The sequence below is a fragment of the Ptychodera flava genome, chromosome 19 (assembly GCF_041260155.1).
Source record: "Ptychodera flava strain L36383 chromosome 19, AS_Pfla_20210202, whole genome shotgun sequence".
Lineage (NCBI taxonomy): Eukaryota > Metazoa > Hemichordata > Enteropneusta > Ptychoderidae > Ptychodera > Ptychodera flava.
Window position 1 is genome coordinate 30440290 of NC_091946.1, and position 21009 is coordinate 30461298.

Here is a 21009-nt window from a genome sequence, read left to right on the forward strand (position 1 = left end):
AAACCAGGTGCTTTAATAAATGAACAGCAGTAAATATTTTGAAAAAACAGTGGCCAATGGCAAGCCGCAATCGGTAGCTCATGGAGGAGGAAGATGATGACGTCACAGTCTGGCCGGCATTTTGAAGTCACTGTTGAAAAACAGTTGTATCGAATTTTCCACATATTTTCATCATCATTTTGACGGATTTACTACCGATTATGTCTCTTGAAGAAGGAGCAAGCAACGCATTGCCAACTAGGATAAAACATTTCAAGCACAAAGGCCGGGATCAAGATGTAAGTCAATCAAATTGCTTAGGTATTTCCCCAAACATAACGTGTGATTCCCATTGGCGTGACGCATGTGATAACAGCTGATAAAGTCACTCCAAATTTACTTCAAATTGAGACATATTTCTTTAAAACGTAGCACCCAGATATTAATTAATCACTTCCAAGCTAATCAATGCTTCTTTAGGTACATTTCGCTGGGCTCTCGGTATCAATACTGCTAATATTTTTCGGTGAATGTATCAAGTATGTAGACGATGTAAACCAAAGAATTGAAAAATGGCGGGGAATGAACGAACAGGCCGGGGCCGTGTTCACTTTTTAACAGACAATAGCAATCCATTGTCAGGTCATGGTAATTTGCTAAGTTCGCGTCACTTTGTACTGTAAGGTGCTTAATTATACGTAGTGCCCCATTCTTTGCCGTCAAGTATGTTATTTTTTTCGTCGGAACATAAATTTAAAGGTGGGAGCCAAGCCTGCGCCATCGATAGGCTGCAGGCTGGCGTATGATTGAATCAGCTGACACGTTCTGTATGACAACATGAAACAAATGGCTGTTGGACACACCTTGATGGCACTACTTCCCGGGCACTACTTGCCCGTCGTACGTCGTCATTCTTGACACGGTAACCGTGTTTTTGTTCAAGAGGTAGATTTCAGTACTCGTTTTCAGGGTTACATTTAACTAACGTTGCTACTTTCTTTTGAGGTTTTTTTGTCTCTTGGGAAGGGGGTTTCTAATGATAACAAGGGTGTCAAGTGCTGTCTGTACAGGGAAGGACAGGATGTTTTTTTCGAGGTTGCATCAATGGCGTCGATTCATACATTACTGATACATGTATCACCCGTCAGTAAATTTGAACTATGGTATTAAGTCAGTAACTGGAAATACTGAACCGACGGATGAACAAGTAAACAATGCGGACAATATTACGGGTTTATCCCGGGGAGAATTAAAATGGAACAACATTTTCATTTTTTATCCCTGTGATGTAGCCTATACTTTTAAATTGTTTACATGTAATGATTTTTTCGTTGAAACGTGGTGTTCTTCTTGAAAGTTTTGTTGTCCTATTGTTTCTCGTCCAAAAGTAATGTGTATCATGTAAACATCCCTTAGTTTAAATCTTTAAAAATTTAGAATGCATGAAATGTATTTAAATATTGCATATAATTAATTAAAACATGAAGTAAAAGGTCTGGTAGGGTGATCACTAAAAACAACCAGTGAAATGTTAAGACAGTATAACATTTGTATCACCCCTTGGAAGTGTTGAAAATAATTCCTTATCCTTCTCTGATATGCTTTTAAAAGATATTGCTCACCCCTGGAAAAAGTGTATTATACTATAGAACATAATGTGCACCAAGACAGACTCTTTTTCTTAAAGTCACCACAGAATACATCTGACTTGCAGTTTACCAAAAGTTTCAATTTATATTCAAATAGAAGTTAGTCAAATTCTGTGAATTTAACTCTCATCTGCAAATGAACTTTGAGTGTTAATTTTGAAGAGCAGAAAATTTCAGATGTCTGTTGTTGCTTGTCACGATTGCTCGCTGTATACAGTGTTTGCTCCTGTGTACAGGAGCAAACATGCCGATCAGAAACCATACATTTTACTGGTGTGCTTTTCGACAAAACAGTAGCATTACAGTGGGCAAAATGTAAACAAAGAGAAATTAGAGAGCCTTGCAGGCACTTCCCTGAGTCTTCAAAGGACTTGCAAGTTGAAATACATTGTAAAAAAAGAGCTAAGTACATGTAGCTCATGATCTGGATGTTCAAAGTATTTCCTTCAAGTACCATTCCAGTCGTCAATTATCATCTATCAAGTACCCATGAGTAATCATAATGTCAGTGTCTATTTTAGAAGTATCGAAATACCACTTCACATTATTCAGACTCCTTTGCCCTGAGTTTGTAAAAATATTATTTTCATTGTTGTAAGCGCAGACAGCTGTCCAACAAGTTGACTCGGCCAGAAGATGATAAGTAATACATATCTGCTGTTTTATTCCCACAGATACATGTACAGTACTGTAGAAATGCTCATGATCTACCACAATGGTTATGTGCATAAAGTTTATGTTATCTAACCCTCATCAAAACATCACCGTTGCCTTAGAGGGGGATAGATTCTAATAATAGATACAAGAAAAACAAACCTGTGTAGTTACACCTTCCGTTTCATTGCCACTGATGCTATTTTATGAAGTGTAATTATTTAGCTCTGATGAAATGTTTTCAGCTGCCACTAAAAACAATACAGTTCAAAGTGGAAGTTACCTGGAATAAATAGTTTTGCATAGTTTTCTTATCTCAACTCTGAAATAATGGGTCATGTCTGGTGGTCTGTAAAGTTTATATAGTTTCTCCACTGTAGACAGTCAGAACTATGTCTCATAAATGCTTTTGTACAATGCAAGACCTTGTAGGCATTTGATGAAGCAATCTTAAAAGAAAATTTCTCTTGTTTATGTGTTGAGTACACAATTTACAGCTGGCAAGATGTCATTCAATTATGACTACCCGTGGATACCTTCATAATTGTATGAATATATGATACCAATAGGAATAGAAAATTTCATATGGCTAATTTGACATCATAATTAAAGAAATTAAGTGTTGTAATAAAGTAATTTTACCCTGATAACTATTCAGCCATATCTTGCAGGAGTCTATTACATTGTGGTACACAACTCTGTTGTTAGCTGTAGGTAAGGGGCAAGATAGAGCTGAGCTACAGTATGAAAATATTTCCACAATATGGTATTTTATGATTTTTGCATGTAGAGTACTAAGAATGCAGTGTGTGACTGCACCGAGGTCAACCTTTCACCCATTTATTTTTTTGTTAATTTGTTTTAAAATTTTGTTTATTTATTTATTTGCATCAGGCTCTAGACACTTAGAAACGAAAAAGGGAAACACTTCATAACTTAAAAAAAAAATTAGAAAAAAACCAAAAAGCTAATGTAAGATGTTTTGCCAATGCTTGCACTGGCAAGAGTAAGCATACGTGCAGGTATACATGCTCTTAAATATAATGATTTTCAGATCTCTTAATTCTATTGATAACATTTAAAGTATATTACGCATTAACTCACCAAAAGATAATACAGAATGTACAATAACAAACATAGTACTTGCACCACACTGCCAAGACAAATTAAATAGTTTGCAAAAACAATTGTTATACCCTGTATGGACTTTATCTAGTGAACTTCTTGTAAAAGTAGACCAAAGGCGACAACAAAGATTTGTACAAAATGACTGGAACAATCTAATCTTCCCTTGGGTAGAAAAATAAGCAAACTTTCAGGGAAAAAAATTGGCACCAGTGTACAATAAGTGCAGCTTACCAGTTTTTCTATATTTTAAGTACAAAATGTACACGTTCATACCAGTAGCTTCAGGGAAATGCGTTAATTCTTCCTTTCTGAAATGAAGTCCATTTAGCCATAGAAAGTAACCATTGGTATGGCTAGCTATATCATCTCCTCCCCTCCTGTCTTCCCCCCCCCCCCCCCCCCCATACACTGTACCATAGACAATCCACACTATGCATGTGTTGCAGGAAATAAAATTGTCATTGCATGAGTGTTTCTTGTAGAACTTTTTTGTTGATCGCGTCGGAGCCAAGCAAAATCAAAAGGGAAATGGTTCTTGACAGTACTGTAGGGTCTTGGTGTTCTATGGACTCTAGAAAGTTCTTTCTGATGGAAGAAAAGTTTTCTATTACATTAAATATGTATTTGTATAGGGCTGACACCATGAAATTTCTGAACTGACTCAAAGAGTTTGTGACTGAGAGGGTACACGCTATATGGACATGCAATACTCAGCAGGTCAATTACACCTCAGTGTTTTCACTAATTCACTAATGTCAGAAATGTCATGCTTTGATCTGTGATATTCCAAAGAGATACATCGAATTTGCGTTATCATTAGCTAATGAGACATAATACAAAGTTCATAACATTGAGGAGAAGGGTTTTGAATTTATCTAGCCTTTGTTTACCAGTGTTTAGATCACTGTATTTCTCTCAAACGAATGTTATCAAACCAATAATTTAATAACTTTTCAGTGATTAATTTTTTGGAACTAAATTTTGGTTGCACTAGTCAACACATTATGCTGTAATACCCATTACTTACTGTTACAAGGCTAACAAAGTCAAATTGATATTCATTTTCAATTTTTATTCATGGGTAGGACACAGATTATAGGAAGTTTGACAACCTTGTAAGAAGATAATCAGGCACCACCAATACCAATAATGTGTCCAAACACACATAGGGACCTTTATCCTCAGTTGTGCCCTTGAATCTGATACCCAAGCTCCTTCAGATTTATGTAAATCTTCAACGAAAGGTATTTTGTCAGTGTCTAAAAATGAAAGAGCATAATAGCTGTAAAGAAATTTGTCTTGTATGGTTTCCCAACAGCTTATGTTAAGTTTAAATGCTTTTTGGGTGATAATTTTTGCCTTTGTTTTGTTTTCTATATTGGGCCAATTTTCCGAAATTACTGCATAACTCAGGGAAATTTGTAATAAACTTATGGGACAAATATGACACCAGGCAGTGTATATTAGTGATTGTACCTGAACTGGTTGTACATGTAGGTAGGTTGCAGATATAGATGCAAAACTTTGGGAAGGCTGTACTGACATAGGTATATTGTCTGGACCATTCTGCAATGCTGTAACTCTTCCTGACCCCTTCTAACATCCAGTGTCAAATCAAGTAAATTATCAATTAGTATCAATGCTGCAGTATAATGAGCTGATTGTTGTTGTTCAATCATACATTTGTTCAGTATTTGCCCGTGTTGAACTGTGATACCATACCAAGGAAGAGTAAAATATAGTCAGGGTTCCTATGGATGAAACTGAAGCATTGAGGAAGCCATACTTTGCAATGTAAACACAGTTTTCTCACGGCCCACTTATTAAAAAAAGAACCTATAAATAACTGAAAATTCTTTGCATTGTATGATAAACTTAATACAATAGATAATATATCTGTGTTCAAAAGTAATTCTTTTGATATTGCATAACAGAAATATCTTGGTATTACTGTACTGTACAATGGGGTATCTGTGGTAGATACATGTTAGATGGAATAAAACATTTCAAATCATAGTTGACACTGACCATCAGCAGTGTTGATGTATTTTATACAGTACAGTTATCAATTTCTGTGAACAGTATCTTAGGGAGATTGATATTTAGTCATTTAGTTAGTATAGCAGTTACAACAAAACAGTATGATATTTTACGTCAACTTTGAAACATTCAGAAACCAGTAACCCTCTGTTTATATTTTTGTGGTTCTTACTGAAACAACATGTATACCGGTATATGGTAAATGGACTCGGGCTCATGTGCTGTAAAGAAACATTTCGATATTGTGTAATAAACAGAGTAGAGTGGTTTAGGACAACCCTTTGGGTTTGTGTTCAGTGAGCTGAGCGCAAAACATCTAGAAAACACCGTCATGAATATGGATACAGGAAATGAGTGGGTTCATTGGAAGGTCATGCATTCTGTGTGACTCAAAGGAGGACAGTGTATGTACAAACATTTGCTTTGCAACATCAGCAAAATCTGTTTGCTCCATTGCCATTCTATCTCAAATTTTACAATATTAGTCAATGTAATTGAGCATCTCGCGGGGTTTGTAGTTATTGAAAAAAAAATTGTGTTGCAACCTTAGGGACCGTCTCAGATTGTCGCAGAAGTTCAAAAAGCGAAATTTATTCGTTTAGGGGGGGAGGGGGTTTGACCTCCATTCAATTAATGAACTTCACTTTCGCACTTTTATTTTTGATCACAAGTTTTCGTGTGTTTATTTTAAATTAAAGAAAAACTGCACACTCGTGCCAACAAATTTGTCACTGTTTCCATCTCGTTTGTGCCCCAAACACAATTTACCGATAGGAACATTGTATCCTAAACATTTCATTCATCAAATTATACAAAGACAAAAAGTATCATTTTTTTAAAATGTGCTATTTATAAGCGTCTGCTCTAACCACTAGATGTCTTTATTCTCACTTGTTATGCACCTGGTCATAGTCGTTTTGAATATGATTGAACATGCCTGGGCCCCCTTGTCAAAGTTTCTCGCTTATTTACCGCCCCTACCAAGTACAAATTGCGTGTTCACAAAGACAAAGAACAGCACAAGAGATGCAAAAAGGGAAAGTAAAATAAAATGAAATTTTTATGCGGTAAAATGCCCTGTTAGTACTCAAATCTGATCGATTACTTTAATTGTAATGTGGCAAGGGATATACGTCTTTACTTTAGTAGCTATAGCAAAATGCAACATTGTACTCTCAGGCAGACATGAACATTTCGCACTTTTGAAGTTTCGTTTAGGGGAGGGGGGAGGGGTTTATGATCTAAACGAAGAAATTTCGTTTCTTGAACTTCTGCGACAATCTGAGACGGTCCCTTATGTCCCTGAAGCAAGTCAAGTTTTGAGAAGCAGTTCAACTTGTGTCCACAACAATACAGAAACTGTCTTTATCAGATTGCCATGCACTCAGCAAGAGATCTGTCTTCATATTTGTTGAGAAATGTATTGAATGGATCATTAATAACTTCACTAAGTGTAGAGATGTATTGCCATATCAAAGCAATTGCAAATGGTGACATAAGGAATGTTGTCCATCCATTTATCCATGTTCCCTCCTAAACACACTTAGTGCTACAATACTGATATTAGTCATGGATAATCACATGCCACTTAACTGAAAATGATGACTTTATCCTCAATACAGGTAATTTGGCAGTTTTGTTTTATACTACTTGTGGGGCAACATACTTTTCTATTGATGTACATGTACGCCATTTAAAACCTGTATGCCAGTTGGTTGACACTGGATTGCTGATTCTGCAGCTGTTCACATTGTACCAGTAATACCATCATATCATTGAGTAGTTTTGAACACTTTACAAACGTTATAACTACCGTACTCGTCCGAGTATAAGCCCCTGCTCGTGTATAAGCCCCCTACTGATTTCAGAGGATTTTAGAAAATGCATTACATCCGTGTATAAGCCCCTACCCTAGTGTAACTCAAATACAGAAAGGTTAGGAGAGTATATTTGGTCATTTAACTTGGTAAAATTACTTTTAGATAATAAAGAAACTATTAAAAGATGTTAAAACAATGGGAAACTGGAGTTTCCTTGACAGCATCGTAAGGAAAATGACACGTTTTCCCACTATTATCTTGATTCTTTGACCCTGCTCACCCCCGTCGCCTAAATAGAATAGTCTCACTCACGGCAGCCATTGTTTATTTTCATTCACGGCCACGATGTTTTCATTCTCTAAACATGCCGTTTCTTTTGTTTGAAGCAATTATCCTTTCATTTGTGAAGACTTTTGCTGGTGACTATTACAATTTTCACTGCTATGTTGTTGTTTCCACAAGATGTAGACAGTTTGATACTGGAATATTGAGTTGCCTTTCCGTGTAGGCAGTGCATGCCTGTTCACATTACATGTACTGTTGATCAGCAGCATGTATGACGTCTTTGTTTCAAGTTTGGATTTTTTTTTGACGCTGAAATTTCACCAAAATGTCACGTCTGTGTTCAGAGATTGTACAATCAATTTCTTTTGATGTGTAAGTCGATTTTGAAAGCGATAGAATGATTGAGTGGTGTTGAAAAAAATCGTGCATAAAATTAGCATAAATTAAGCGTCCATGGCAGATTACATGGGGTTGCTCGAGTATAAGCCCCTCCCCTAGTTTTACAGCTGTTTAGTGTTGCTCAACCGGGGGCTTATACCGGACGAGTACGGTATAACTTTTAAGTGAAATTACAGTGGTTTGTAATTGTTAAAAGTGCCATAGCCCCAAATGTTTCAACACTGTGTGATAAATGACAGTTCTTGTCACTACTTACAATGCAATACAAGCTAGTAACAAAAGCTGTAGTGGGGATCGATTCCACTGTCCATGATCTCAATTTCTAAAATGTATTGCTCTGAAAACTACAAAAGGTCTTGATTATTGATGGGTTGGGAAACTTTTTAAAAGGTCAAGAATGCTCATTTTGTGAAATTAATCCTCTTTCTACTAGGCTCCGTAGACAAACCATGGAAATAAGTACAACTTAGGAGAAAGAGGATTAAGAGGTCTGTTGTGAGATTTTTGAACTAAAATCAAAAACATCTTTTCTTGTCACAGGAGATGAGAAGGCGGAGAAATGAAGTTACAGTTGAACTAAGGAAGAACAAACGTGATGATGTCATTTTAAAAAGGAGAAATGTGCCAAGGATAGACAGTGCAGATTCTGATGAAGGAGAGGTTTCTGTGGTGAGTACTCTTACTGTGCCTGTATGTCAGGTTTATGATATTTTCTTTATTGGAGAGAATAAACATACATGGTTATTGGTATATATGACACAGAACCCTGATCTGGTGTGATATAATTTGTCAATGAAATAAAAAGCGTGATTGTTGGTATAAAGGAGTTCAAATTTTCTGAACACTGAATTATAAGCCCATGGTGCTTTGATTTCCAATGAAATTGTGTCTGCATTCCTGTAAATGAAAATATTCAGTTTCTTTTTAAAACATTAGATTACATTGCGCTCTGAGAGTGACCAAATGTCCTGATATTTTTTGTCCTGTGTAGAATGCTTCCTTGGAAACAATAGTTCAGAACGCTGCCAGTGAGCAGCCGGGCGTACAACTCAGTGCTGTGCAAGCAGCAAGAAAACTTTTATCAAGTGATCGAAACCCACCAATAGACGACCTTATTGAGTCTGGAATTCTTCCTATTTTAGTACATTGCCTACAGTGTGATGATAAGTAAGTATTCATTGATGGGATTCATTGATTTGATCAATTTTATTTGGTGTCTGCTAATATGAAATAATTTTCAAACCACTCTTTTCAGCTTGTCCTTGTGTTGAACAATATTCGAAACTTTTTTCATTAAAATCTGATAGATAAAAGTAGATATCAGTCAGATGTTACTGATTGGTAATTTACATGTAACTAAGGATATGAGATGAAAGTAAAATTAATCTGGTGTCATGTCAACAGAGGTGAGAGTAAAGTCTGTTGTCATGTCAACAGATGTTCAGTCTGTGGCAAAATAAATCCTGATACAAACCCAAAAAATTTCATGTCAATTTTTTGAAGCACAAATTGTGAATGATAAATGACAAATATGGTATTATAAACACCAATAAGATAGTATTTGATTCCCTTGGCCACAACTGTCTATCTTGGACACTATATGGCACCAAGATCCTGAATAGACAGTCACAAGTTGGGCCTGTTTTTTGTGCTCGAACTTAAACCAGTGCTTCTTCAAAATGAAAGTGTTGTTGTATTCACCATCACATCACAATTTCACTTCACTCTGATTATATCCACGAAACAACATTATTGATATATCTTTTCAGCCCATCACTACAGTTTGAGGCACTGTGGGCATTGACCAACATAGCCTCTGGAACATCATCTCAAACACAGGCAGTCGTCAATGCCAATGCTGTCCCACATTTTCTAAGGTTACTCCTTTCACCACACCAACACGTTTGTGAACAGGCCGTCTGGGCACTGGGAAATATCATCGGTAAGTCATTTGTGATTGAGAACTACAGGGCTATACTACACAGGGCTGTGATAGGGTGTAACATAGGGGGTTTGTAAGGAATTAACAGCCTATTGAATGTGAGACTCTATTATCCCATCTGCATTTTCAGTGCGGAAAACAGTGGTAAGGAGATCTGTCCTAAAACAGAAAGAAGTGTGAAGCTATTTTGTATTAGCCCGAAAGTTGATTCATGGTTTACAATGATTTTCAATGGCTGTTTGTCAAGAACTACCAAAAAAAGTCAGGTGATTGTAGAAAATAATTTGGTTCGGCATGAGTATCCTTCATGTTGTAATGTCCTTCTCATCAGAACCAGGCATCAAACAGTCTGCAAAATGTATTCCACCAGACTGTCATAAATTTTACTATTGATACCTACTATGGAAATTTACCTAGAGACATGCAAATGGGTTATTTTTACCTTGTTCATAACACATATGTCTTTGCTGTTTTCATTCCAGGTGATGGTCCACAGTGCAGAGACTATGTGATTAGACTAGGTGTTGTCAAACCATTATTGTCATTTATAAACCCAAGTATCAGACTTTCTTTCCTTCGGAACGTGACTTGGGTGATAGTGAATTTGTGTAGGAACAAAGATCCACCACCACCAAGTGACACTATTCAAGAGATATTACCAGCATTACGTGTGCTTATACATCATTCAGATACAAATGTAAGTACAGACAATTTTTTTCACAAACTCCAAGCAGCACGTAAGCTGAAGCACTTGTATTCTCTGCTTCTTTAGGGTAGAATGCACCTCAGGTGAGGGGAGAGGTGGAAGCAAGAGAGAGAAAGGGGGGAGAGAGAGAGAGAGAGAGAGAGAGAGAGAGAGAGAGAGAGAGAGAGAGAGAGAGAGAGAGATCTCAAACTTATGTTAAAAAATGTAACATTTATTTTCTGCTTCAGTCCATGTGTAGACCTTTATTTGAAGTGTGAGTGGAAAATTAAATTTTCAAAGGTCTTTCTTTAGTGAAACTCCTATGGCTACCATTTCAATTTTGAGTACTAGTAAATTTGAGGTAAATTGCATCTCTGTTGTGAAAATTTGTCTAGCTAGCCCCCAATTTTGAATTTTAATCTTGAAAAAGAATATAATTCTGATCACAATTGCTACCAGTCAACTTTTTCACTCTTCATAACAATGATATTGTTAAAGTTTCCAACAATGTTACAAAGCGAATTTGAAATGTCACAACATTATAATGTTATTCACTTGTATACTATCCTACTTTCTTTGACTAATTCTGTTTCCAAGTTTCAAAAGTTTTGCTACCGGGTAGTAATTCTGTTAGTTTGGGAACCATTTACCAGCTGAAGTATCCATAAGTATTGTAACACTGGGATATCTTGCATCTTACAGATACTCGTAGACACTGTGTGGGCACTGTCGTATCTAACAGACGGTGGTAACGAACAGATCCAGATGGTCATTGACTCTTTAGTTGTACCTCACCTTGTTCCGTTGCTAAGTCACCAAGAGGTCAAAGTTCAAGTAAGTACCAGGGTTCAAACAGATGGGTTTCATCGTATGCATTAATTACTCCTTTGATCTGTTATGAAAATTCTCCTCATATGCAGCTTTCTAGTGGATCTGAGCTAAGATATTGAAACGTAATGTCATCCGCATTTAAACTTTCCATTTGATGTCTGTATGATGAAAATTCATGGCTTCACTTCTGTTTCTGCAGACAGCAGCTCTGAGGGCAGTCGGTAACATTGTCACTGGAACAGATGAACAGACACAAGTTGTTCTTAATTGTGATGCGTTGTCTTACTTCCCAGCTCTCCTAGCGCATCAAAAAGAAAAAATTAATAAGGTAAGATAGCAGTAATTAGTGTTCTGTCAACTCTTCGACTTTGTAGCTTTGTTACCTAGATACATGAGAGAGAAATTTTAATATAGTTCACAGAGAGTTCATCACAGACTTCTTTTCATAACCTTGCATCTTTGTATATTTCATGGTACACAGAATCAGCAATTTTCAAAAAAAGACAGTTTTTGGTTTGAAAATAAGTTATAGAGAATTAAATGAGTGTGGTTGGCATTTACAGTGTGCAAATGTACAGATGAACGCGTTACGACGTAAATGCCAAGACGTAAGTGTCGCGCAGGGGCTATGAAAATGGCAAAGTTCAGTTTCAGTGTTTAAACTTTGACCCTTTGAACCCTGACCCCCTGGTGACCTATGCCATTATGCAGAGCAAGCAAGGTCCAAAGGGTCAGCAAAACAATGTTACTGTGTATTAGTCCAGGAGATTACATTACAGAAACTGACACTGCATCAATAATTTTCCAGTAAATCTTGTTTAAGTGATGTGCAGTGCTTCTGCATCATAAATACGACAGATTGTCACAGATCGACTTAAATATAAAGTATTTTGGTGCAAGATTTTGTTTTGCCAATTCAAAAGTTCAAAGTCCTGAGATGATGAATCTTGGAATTGGGATGAGAGGTCCTTGGAAAAAAAAGAGTGTGTGATATCAAATTTTACCCAAACTACGAAGAAGACAAGAAGAACACAGCTGAAGAGTCAATTTGAATTGGAAAACTTTGTTATGAGAGAGTAGCAGAGAGTAGGGCGTATGGGAGTGATAGAATGATTGTACAGATCTACCTGCAGATCTAGACAGAGATGGTAATTGATTATTCTCTGTGTGCAGATAAAGGAGTGCATCTGAAACTACCGTCAGTGTGCGGTTGTTGATGATTAAAAGCAAATAATGTCTGTGGTAGCATCTGGTTGTGAGTGGAGATGCGTGTGAGTTTCTAGGCAGGTTGAATGATTGCTTTATCAGCTTAGTTCCGAGAAAGTGTTACAGCCCGATTCCAAGGTTTGTGTTGAAATGGCTTCCATTCAACGCACATATCTGATCAGGAAATACTTTTCATGTGTTATCATTAACCAGCATCCTAGGGTATCTTTATTCTGCAGTTTGTGGGTTAGTTTCACATCCAGAGTGTGTGTTTTCACTATTACAGGAAGCTGTTTGGTTTTTGTCCAACATCACAGCTGGAAACCAACAGCAAGTACAGAGTGTGATAGATGCAGGATTGATTCCACAAATTATCCACCATCTCAGCAGGGTAAGCTTTCTGCAGTTTACACTTTTGATTTCACTCAAATATAAGCCAGTTTCTGTATATGATAAGCCTACAGTAGCCTAAAAATTGAAATTTAGAAATGATAAAAAAAATTTTTGATGTCAGAGAGAAGTGAGAGAAACTGGCCCCGTTTGATATTTGAGAGTCCGAAGTCCTGAAAATGGATACAGATTTTGAATTAATGTCTGATTTTATTCAACTTTATGACATTGTCTTGATATCATATGCTTACTATAGCCAAAAAATTGAAATAAATTGTTAAATGATAAAAAAGACCTTCAAAGTCAAACAAAATTGTTACATTTGGTCTATTGGTGCTAAAACTGAACTTGAAAATGCTTATATTACAAAGATTATTGCCAGGAAAGTGGAGAAGTACCTTCCACACCAGAAAGTGCTTAGATAATGCCCGATAATGTGTAAATTTGATCATGAACTTGTCTTGTTCGCAGGGAGACTTTCAGACTCAGAAAGAGGCAGCGTGGGCAATAAGCAACCTAACCATCAGCGGTAACTGGCAACAAGTGTATTACTGTATTGAGCAAGACGTCATTGAACCTTTCTGTAATTTATTAAGTGTTAAGGACACCCAGGTGGTTCAGGTTGTCCTGGACGGCATCAACAACATTCTAAAGATGGCTGGTGATAGTACGCAGTATATTGCTAATAAGATAGAAAGCTGTACAGGTGAGAACCGATTCTCTCATTTTTAGCCCCTGTTTGCTGTATCTGTATTGTATGATGAATTATTACTACTCAATTTTCATACATCTGTACGTATGTCCATCAACTTCAAAAGTTTCAGAACAACTGCATGGGTTATCTCCATATTTGGTTTACTCCTATTTTTAGTGCCTAATTGTTGCTACATGCATGTATAGCAAAGAAAACTGTTATAGCTTAGGTTTGCCTGTACATCCACCACAAAAATCTCATACCGTTGTTTGGTGTCGAGTCACATCCTCAGTGTTAAAGGTTGGACTTTTTAGTGGACCCTAGCCCTGCAAATTTCTGAAAGTATGTAAATTAGTCTTAACCCTTTTAGTGCCAAAGTCAATCTTTGTCGCCTTTATGAAATATAACCAAGTCAATTTTTTCAGATTTTTCCCATAATTTTGATCAAAAACTGTAGCCATTGAAAAGTTATGTCCATTTGGTCCAAAATTATAAAAAATATTGTGTAAGAAATTCATAATAATTGATAAAGTGTTGCACTAAAATTTTGTTGGAAATAATTACAGTACTCAAAGGGTTAAAATGTACAGTTGGCAACAATCAGTGTACACTATCACCATGACACTGGATAGCAAGCCAGTGATTTCCCTATTGTGTAGCCGTCAACCATTTCGGATGAGTAATGATGAAGTTTGTTGGTAACGATCGTGATGTCAGGAAAAGGTTAAAAGGTTTTCATCTGAATATTATTATGACCAGTTGTCATTATGTGTACTAATCTGATTATACTAGGGTGCCTTCCATAACAGATGAATTGTAACATACCCCCTAGGATAATGGTAGATTGTACCACAGTGTAGTATTAACCCAGTGATCTTCTTTAGCGTCTGTGAAAATACAAAAGATGCATTTGTGCTATAATGGATGTCAACCAAGGGGCATCAGAATGAATACGCTTTACACATCTACCAGTACCACTTGTATATTTCCCATCACCATTCGAATCTAGGGTCAGGGATGGGGTTATGGCTTGTGTATATGGTATAAATCATCCGAGAACCCCTGCAAGAGCATTCAGGCAACTATTCCACTTTGAACTCTATCAATGGTAAATCACCTCTTCTAGTTTGAAGGACTTTTTGATGTGACGGCATCTTTCCTTTTTCAGGTCTTGATAAAATCGAAGCAGCACAGAGCCATGAAAATGAAGATATTTATAAACTTGCTTATGAAATTATTGACAACTTCTTTTCAACTGAGGTAAGGCTGTCATCAGTTTTGCATGCAGAATATCAGTTACTGTTGGTGTGTTTATGAAAACTTGTTTCCTTTCTGTTGTTTCAATTTATATTATATCCTCCAAAGCCAATCCATTGAAATTATTGAAGGGAAGTTTTGATTTGTCTCTGATGTGAATCAGTTAAACTATGAGGACTTTTGATACGTTTGCAGGTTTTTGCCCTCTAAGTTGTGACTTTCAGTGAAGTGACAAAATTTCAAGTTTTATATTGGTGCTAAAGTTGTATAACTCTGCGTCATTTTGGTGAATAAACTTTTGTGTTCAATGAAGTCTGATTGCACAGCTGGAAAGTCGTCAAACCTCTGTCTTCAAGAGATCTAGAGAGTGTCAGAGAAAAAAACGAGTTGTCAAACTCTGAATGTTTCTTCATTTTAATTTTGACAGGACGATGAGGATGAAGACGCACAGATTGCCCCTGATATATCCCATCAAGGCTTCCAGTTTGATCCAAACACCAACATACCACCGGATGGCTTCAAATTCTAAAAGCAGACAAAAAAAATAAATTGGTCTGGTTCTCAGAACACTCTCATTGTGCTTCCAATGAAAAGAAAGCAAAAACACCAAGATGAAAAAAGTAATGGAAAACAATATGAACCATATAAGGATAATTTTTTGGACTCGACAGGGAAAGTGCAACTTTTCAACAGTTTTCAAAACGACACGGTGAGGAACTTTGGGACAAGAGAAAAATTCTGACAAACTCCATCACGCCTAACCACTCATTTTTTTTCCTGAAACGCTTGGAGTGTTCGTCACAAGTCATCTCATATTGTGCAATTGGAAATACAGACACAGGGAAAAAAGAGAAGAACAGAGTTGCGGTGTAAATCTTCAGCCGGATATCAGATGTATCCATCGTAGATCTGAAATCCAGGCCACGCTGGATACATAGGCAGGGAAGATAAAACTGTGTGTGGTGTAATTATACTGAAAACAAGCCTTCTAGTGAAAACATCTAGTGTCACGTTGACAGGCGTTTCACTATTAATAAAAATGCCATGTTAACCGGCCAACTTGGCATGCCTGAGTCGACAGAAGTCGTACCTGTCTGCTGGTGTGTGTAATATTATGGAAAGCGTGTCCTCTGTAGCGTAATAAATTGCATCACAGCCAAGACTGCCCCAAGTTGGCTGTGATTGCATCACTAACTAGTGAGCCCTCTAGTGGTGTGATTTCATAGGAGACAAGCCTGCCCTCTATTGGTGTAATTGCACTGTAGAAACTTGCCCACTGCGATGTGTGCCGTCTCAGTCTACAGTCATAGCTGCTTGTTCTTCTCAACGTAGATTGGATATTGTTGTTAATGTAACTTAAAAACACACAAAAGGCATATTTTGTTTTTTTTACTTCAGCTGTTATGTGTTTGGGTTTTGCCACCTTCAGTTGGACTGTCTTTTAATGTGCCTGCCATTTTTGTTCTTGTAATTTTTGCTTGGCACTTATGGCTTGTTACCAAGGGCCTCGGTGAAATGTCTTACCTAGAAAAATTTTAAATTCATTTAACTTAATTCTAATCCAGCTGAACAACAAAATTTTTAAAAAAAGAAGTTTGGATTTCTTCATGTGTTGAATTTTAGATATTTCAATCTACTGTGTACTGTTGCCTTCTTGTTCGTAGCAGGATATGTTGAAATGAAATGACCTAAGATGAATTTTTCCAGTAGCTGACTTCAACTCCGTGAAAGGAAGCGAGGTCAAGGGTCATTTAAATGTTAATTCAAGCACGTAGAGTAATCAGCCACAGTGTTCATGGTGCATTGATGTCTTATCAACAAATATGCCATTACTTTTTTTGATCATTTCCACACTGACTACCTTGAAAACTGCACCTGATATCATTGTTTGTGTAATTTATACTTTTTTTTTTCACAATCACACTTTAGGATTGTTTGTTGCCCGCCCAAGTTATTTGCATGTCTAAAAGTGTAATTAACCACAAGATGTACAATTCAGATATGATGATGATGTCATGGTGTTGAATAATTTTTCAAAACGACGCAAACAGCAGTATTACCTTTAACACTCCTGCTTATTGCTCAACTGTGACGTTATCTCATCATGGAAAAAAATGTGTCTGCATTGTGGTACTCGCTCAGGATTTTCGTCTGCATTTCCTTGTACACAAATCTAAATTCTCCTGTGAAAACAATTGGTTTGGGCCAAACCATTGTTATGAAAGGGAAAACAATCTCACAAAAGATGGGAAGCACAAAGCCACCGTAAAAACACAGGAGTGAGGTTTTTTTGGATGCGGTAAACCTGCTGTCTAGCAGACTTCTACTCCAAAGAGTTCTCGATACATACACATATTTTCCCTGTGAATGATAATGTGGATTTTCAAAAAAATATACAGAATCTTTTGTCTGTGCAAATGACAGTATCACAGCTGCAGCTTCAGAGTCACAAAACTTAACACTGTGTACATTTTCAAATCTCTTCAACGAAAAACTTTTTTAATACGACTGAGGAATAATTGGCCCGAAAAGCAATTTTACTGATTAACATAATTCTAGGGTGTCCAGTTGCTTGACAAAATTACGGCAGGGCTCTCTAAGAGAATCTGTTGTTTTATAACATAGGTAGGGCCCAACCTTCCTCAGGTGGTGCATTCCTGTGGCTAAAGTCGTGCAGCAGGTATGCAGCGTTTTTATGATTGTTTTACTGAAGTATCTGAAATGCTTTTGAAGATTTGGGTTTATCTTTTTTAGCCCTTTCATCCCATGTCGTGCTATCCCACCACCCTACATAACCCTTTCACCACCATGGTTAGGCCCAAAGCCATTGTTAATGGTGGTGACTGTGGACCTGTTTACTGGGAAATAGGGGTGAACAGGTTGAAACAATAAGGCTGAACCAAAGTCAGATGGTGAGAGGGTGAAGTATCATACCTAGAACTAGTTTTAATTCAACTTTGGACTGAAAATTGAGTATGTTTTTGACCTTCATCACAGTATTTAGGGTGTATAAGGGTTGATGCAAGTGACCTTTCTATACCCACAATGGTTGCAATGTGTTTCATTTAAAGTTGTGGGCTGATTGGCAGATATCATTGTATTGGTGGGTGGACATCCAATCACGGCATGTTTAACAAAGGAGTTGAACTCGCTGAAAGGAAGAGTTCATGTCACATTCTATGTTGATTCAATGTTCGCCAACCACCAGGAGTTTCCTGTTCTGTGATTCTGTACAGTTTAATTTTGACTACGGTGATTTAGAGAAAGAAAATATGAGATTTTTGTGATACCCTGCCATGAAATATATGGCATCGACATTACTGGTATGCTGTTCCTGAATGACGTAAATCAAAAAAAGTTAGATCGAAAAACTTTTCACATGTATAAATTTTGTATAATATTGAACCAAGACAGAAAATCTTAAATCTCTGTCAGTTAATATCTCACTTATGCAGCGGACAGATATCATACATGGGCACTAACTCACTATGCGTACCTAGGGTCATACACAATGTATTCATCCTTTGGTGTCAAGTATTTTAGTTGAAAAGATTCTCAGTAATAATAGAAATAACACATCTATGTAGTGGGGATTAGTAATCCATTAGTAGTCGCTACGTATCATGGTGTGTTCTTGAAACCAAAATGTATACTGGACACTGGCAATGTCCGAGATTTCTGACCTGACGGGGGCAATTTGTAATTTTAGTAGTGGTTACTTTAAAAGTGCTCGCATGCCCTATTTCTGTTCTTGTCGTTGATGACTGAATGTATTTTTTACGGTGTAACGTTTTAGCAAGAGACTCCAGAAACAACACATACAAAAAAAAAGGCATACATAAAATTGTATGTGTTGCTTATTTTGGAATTGCATACAGTGCTGTTGTGTGAATCTGACAATTCCTGTTCAATTTTGTTTCTAAAACTCATATACCCTTTGACGGTGCTCAAGTTTTCAAATTTCTTAAAAAGGGGGAAATGCTAGGGAGGGAAGTTTTAAAGTGTACTATATTTCCATTGGGTTGTTACACAAATATATTGTTAATTATATACCAAGCCTGCCATGTGATAGGTAACAGCTCAAGTCCCTGTGTAGAAAAAGAAACACAAAAACAGAAATTGATGTCACAACAGGCACTAATATTGGACATGTTCTGTGTAGAACAAGCCATATTTACTTTTAGTCTATGTAGTTCTGAAAATTGGAGAGCTTACATGGTGGAGTGTGCGAGTTTCTGAAATTATGTTCCGCCATTGAGTTGACAAAAGCCTACAAAAATGCCTGTTGTGAAAAATAATAAAGGAGAACTTGGCGAGTCCTTTAATTAAAAGATGCATAGTCAACAGATAGCTGTGTAATCTTAATATAAAGATGTAAGCAATTTCTCCGGTAAACACATTATTGTTCGGACATTTTAGATCATAAGTTCCTTATTTTCATCACCTGCACACTATAGAATATGGATTGAGAGATGAACAAGCAACCTGGTCAGTTTTTATTGCACTGTTACTATGGTGATTACTCTTCAGAAATAAGCTAGATCATTCAAATTTGGACTTTTATCAAAACTGTATACTACACTTGATCTGTTTTCAGTCGTAATTTTTTTTCTACCTATCAGAAGAAAATTGTTTCTTTTTTTAACTTGTAGATATACAGAAACAGCGAGGTGCAGAAAAATTGGAAAAAAATGCAAAAAGGCAAACATTCAAAAAAAATTTTTAGAAATCATTAATTAGAAGGCTGTTCAAAACTGTACTGTACAAATGTAAGATTATTCGTTGGAGCAAACCATTTAACATATAGGGGCGGCAGCAATATAAAATATTTCTAAAAATAGTAAAATATTTCGTAATATTTTTTAGTTTTGTATATATATGGGAGGTATTCCTCAACTGGTATGCTGCCTCCCCCGTTGATATATGGAATGTTCCAGCCTTTTTTCTGCAAGCTGAAATTTACATTTTGAAGCTGATTTTTTTCCGTATCATAATTTTTTTTCCTGTGTAATTCTCATGAGAGATATTTAAAAATATAAAATGAAGATCCCATTGTAGGTGGAAATCTTCAACAAACATTAATGGTGCGTGTGTGTTTTGTTTTTCTGATGTTGTTTGTGTCTGTGTACGTGTGTCCTGGCGGTTTATATCTTTGTCAAAATGGAGTTGGAGTTTTACCAAGTAACTAAAGTGAGTAATTTATCATGTAATTATTGTCAATATAACAAACCATGACACTGTTCAGAAGGAGGTAGTTTGCTACACATTGGCTAGGGAATGGCCAGCAAGATATTTACCACATCAGTATATATGTAAGCAATGGGAAGTTGTGAGATTGTTTACAGGAATAGCTCAAGGTTTTCAGCTTTCTTAAAACACCATGGTGTTTTTTATACCCTTCCAAGAATATTTGCAGCAGCTCTTTTCCAATCAGTGTCCTATGGTTAGCAATACTGACTTGAAATTTACACTCTGGCATCTATATCATGTGCTACCTTTGAAAGAGATTCTTGAACGAAATTACAATCTCAGTCATGAAATGATATCCATTTAGTTCATTTAACTAATATGAGGTGCGTTGCCAATTTTAGGCCTACATATTTCAAGTGTGGTGTACCCGACAGTTGAAGTAACAGTTTAATGAACGCCATTTGTTTGAAATGGGAAGGACATATTTAAAAGAACAACACATGTTGGTCAAAATTAATCGGGCTGTGACAGTATGGTTGATCAGGTCCCAATTCTCATTTTATACAAATTGTTTGGTGCTTGTGTATTCTCTATGGGGGCTATTGCGTACGTGCCTGGCTCAAAAAGTGACTTTGTCAAACCACACTATCTCTCGACATGATTCGGTCCCCAATTTCTGTGCCATTTGGTGGACTTATTAAGGTAGAATGTGCCTTGAATTCAGACAGATATTCAGACTCTAAAACTTGTACAATACTTTTTTGATCTTGTAGGGATGGGCTCATTTTGAAGCTTATGGAGTAAATAAAGTTTTCACTGGTTTAGTTTTGTGAAAATCGAAAGTCAATTTTTCTTCATAG

At 36.6% G+C, this 21009-nt stretch overlaps 1 protein-coding gene across 1 annotated transcript; it reads left to right on the forward strand.

Annotated features, from left to right (window-relative positions):
* Positions 1 to 90: 90 nt before the first annotated feature.
* Positions 91 to 20041, forward strand: LOC139119239 (importin subunit alpha-3-like). Its single transcript, XM_070682928.1, has 11 exons — positions 91 to 278; positions 8495 to 8623; positions 8946 to 9121; positions 9724 to 9896; positions 10379 to 10593; positions 11284 to 11415; positions 11612 to 11740; positions 12905 to 13009; positions 13480 to 13714; positions 14871 to 14962; positions 15387 to 20041. Exons 1-11 carry the CDS (start codon positions 201 to 203, stop codon positions 15486 to 15488), a joined length of 1566 nt encoding a protein of 521 aa, XP_070539029.1. The 5' UTR covers positions 91 to 200; the 3' UTR covers positions 15489 to 20041.
* The last annotated feature ends 968 nt before the right edge of the window (positions 20042 to 21009 follow it).

Coding starts and splice junctions, on each gene's coding strand:
- LOC139119239 (XM_070682928.1), top strand. CDS start 201: ATGTCTCTTGAAGAAGGAGCAAGCAACGCATTGCCAACTAGGATAAAA. Junction 13,715..14,870: donor TAAGATAGAAAGCTGTACAG/GTGAGAACCGAT, acceptor TTCCTTTTTCAG/GTCTTGATAAAATCGAAGCA. Junction 14,963..15,386: donor ACAACTTCTTTTCAACTGAG/GTAAGGCTGTCA, acceptor TAATTTTGACAG/GACGATGAGGATGAAGACGC.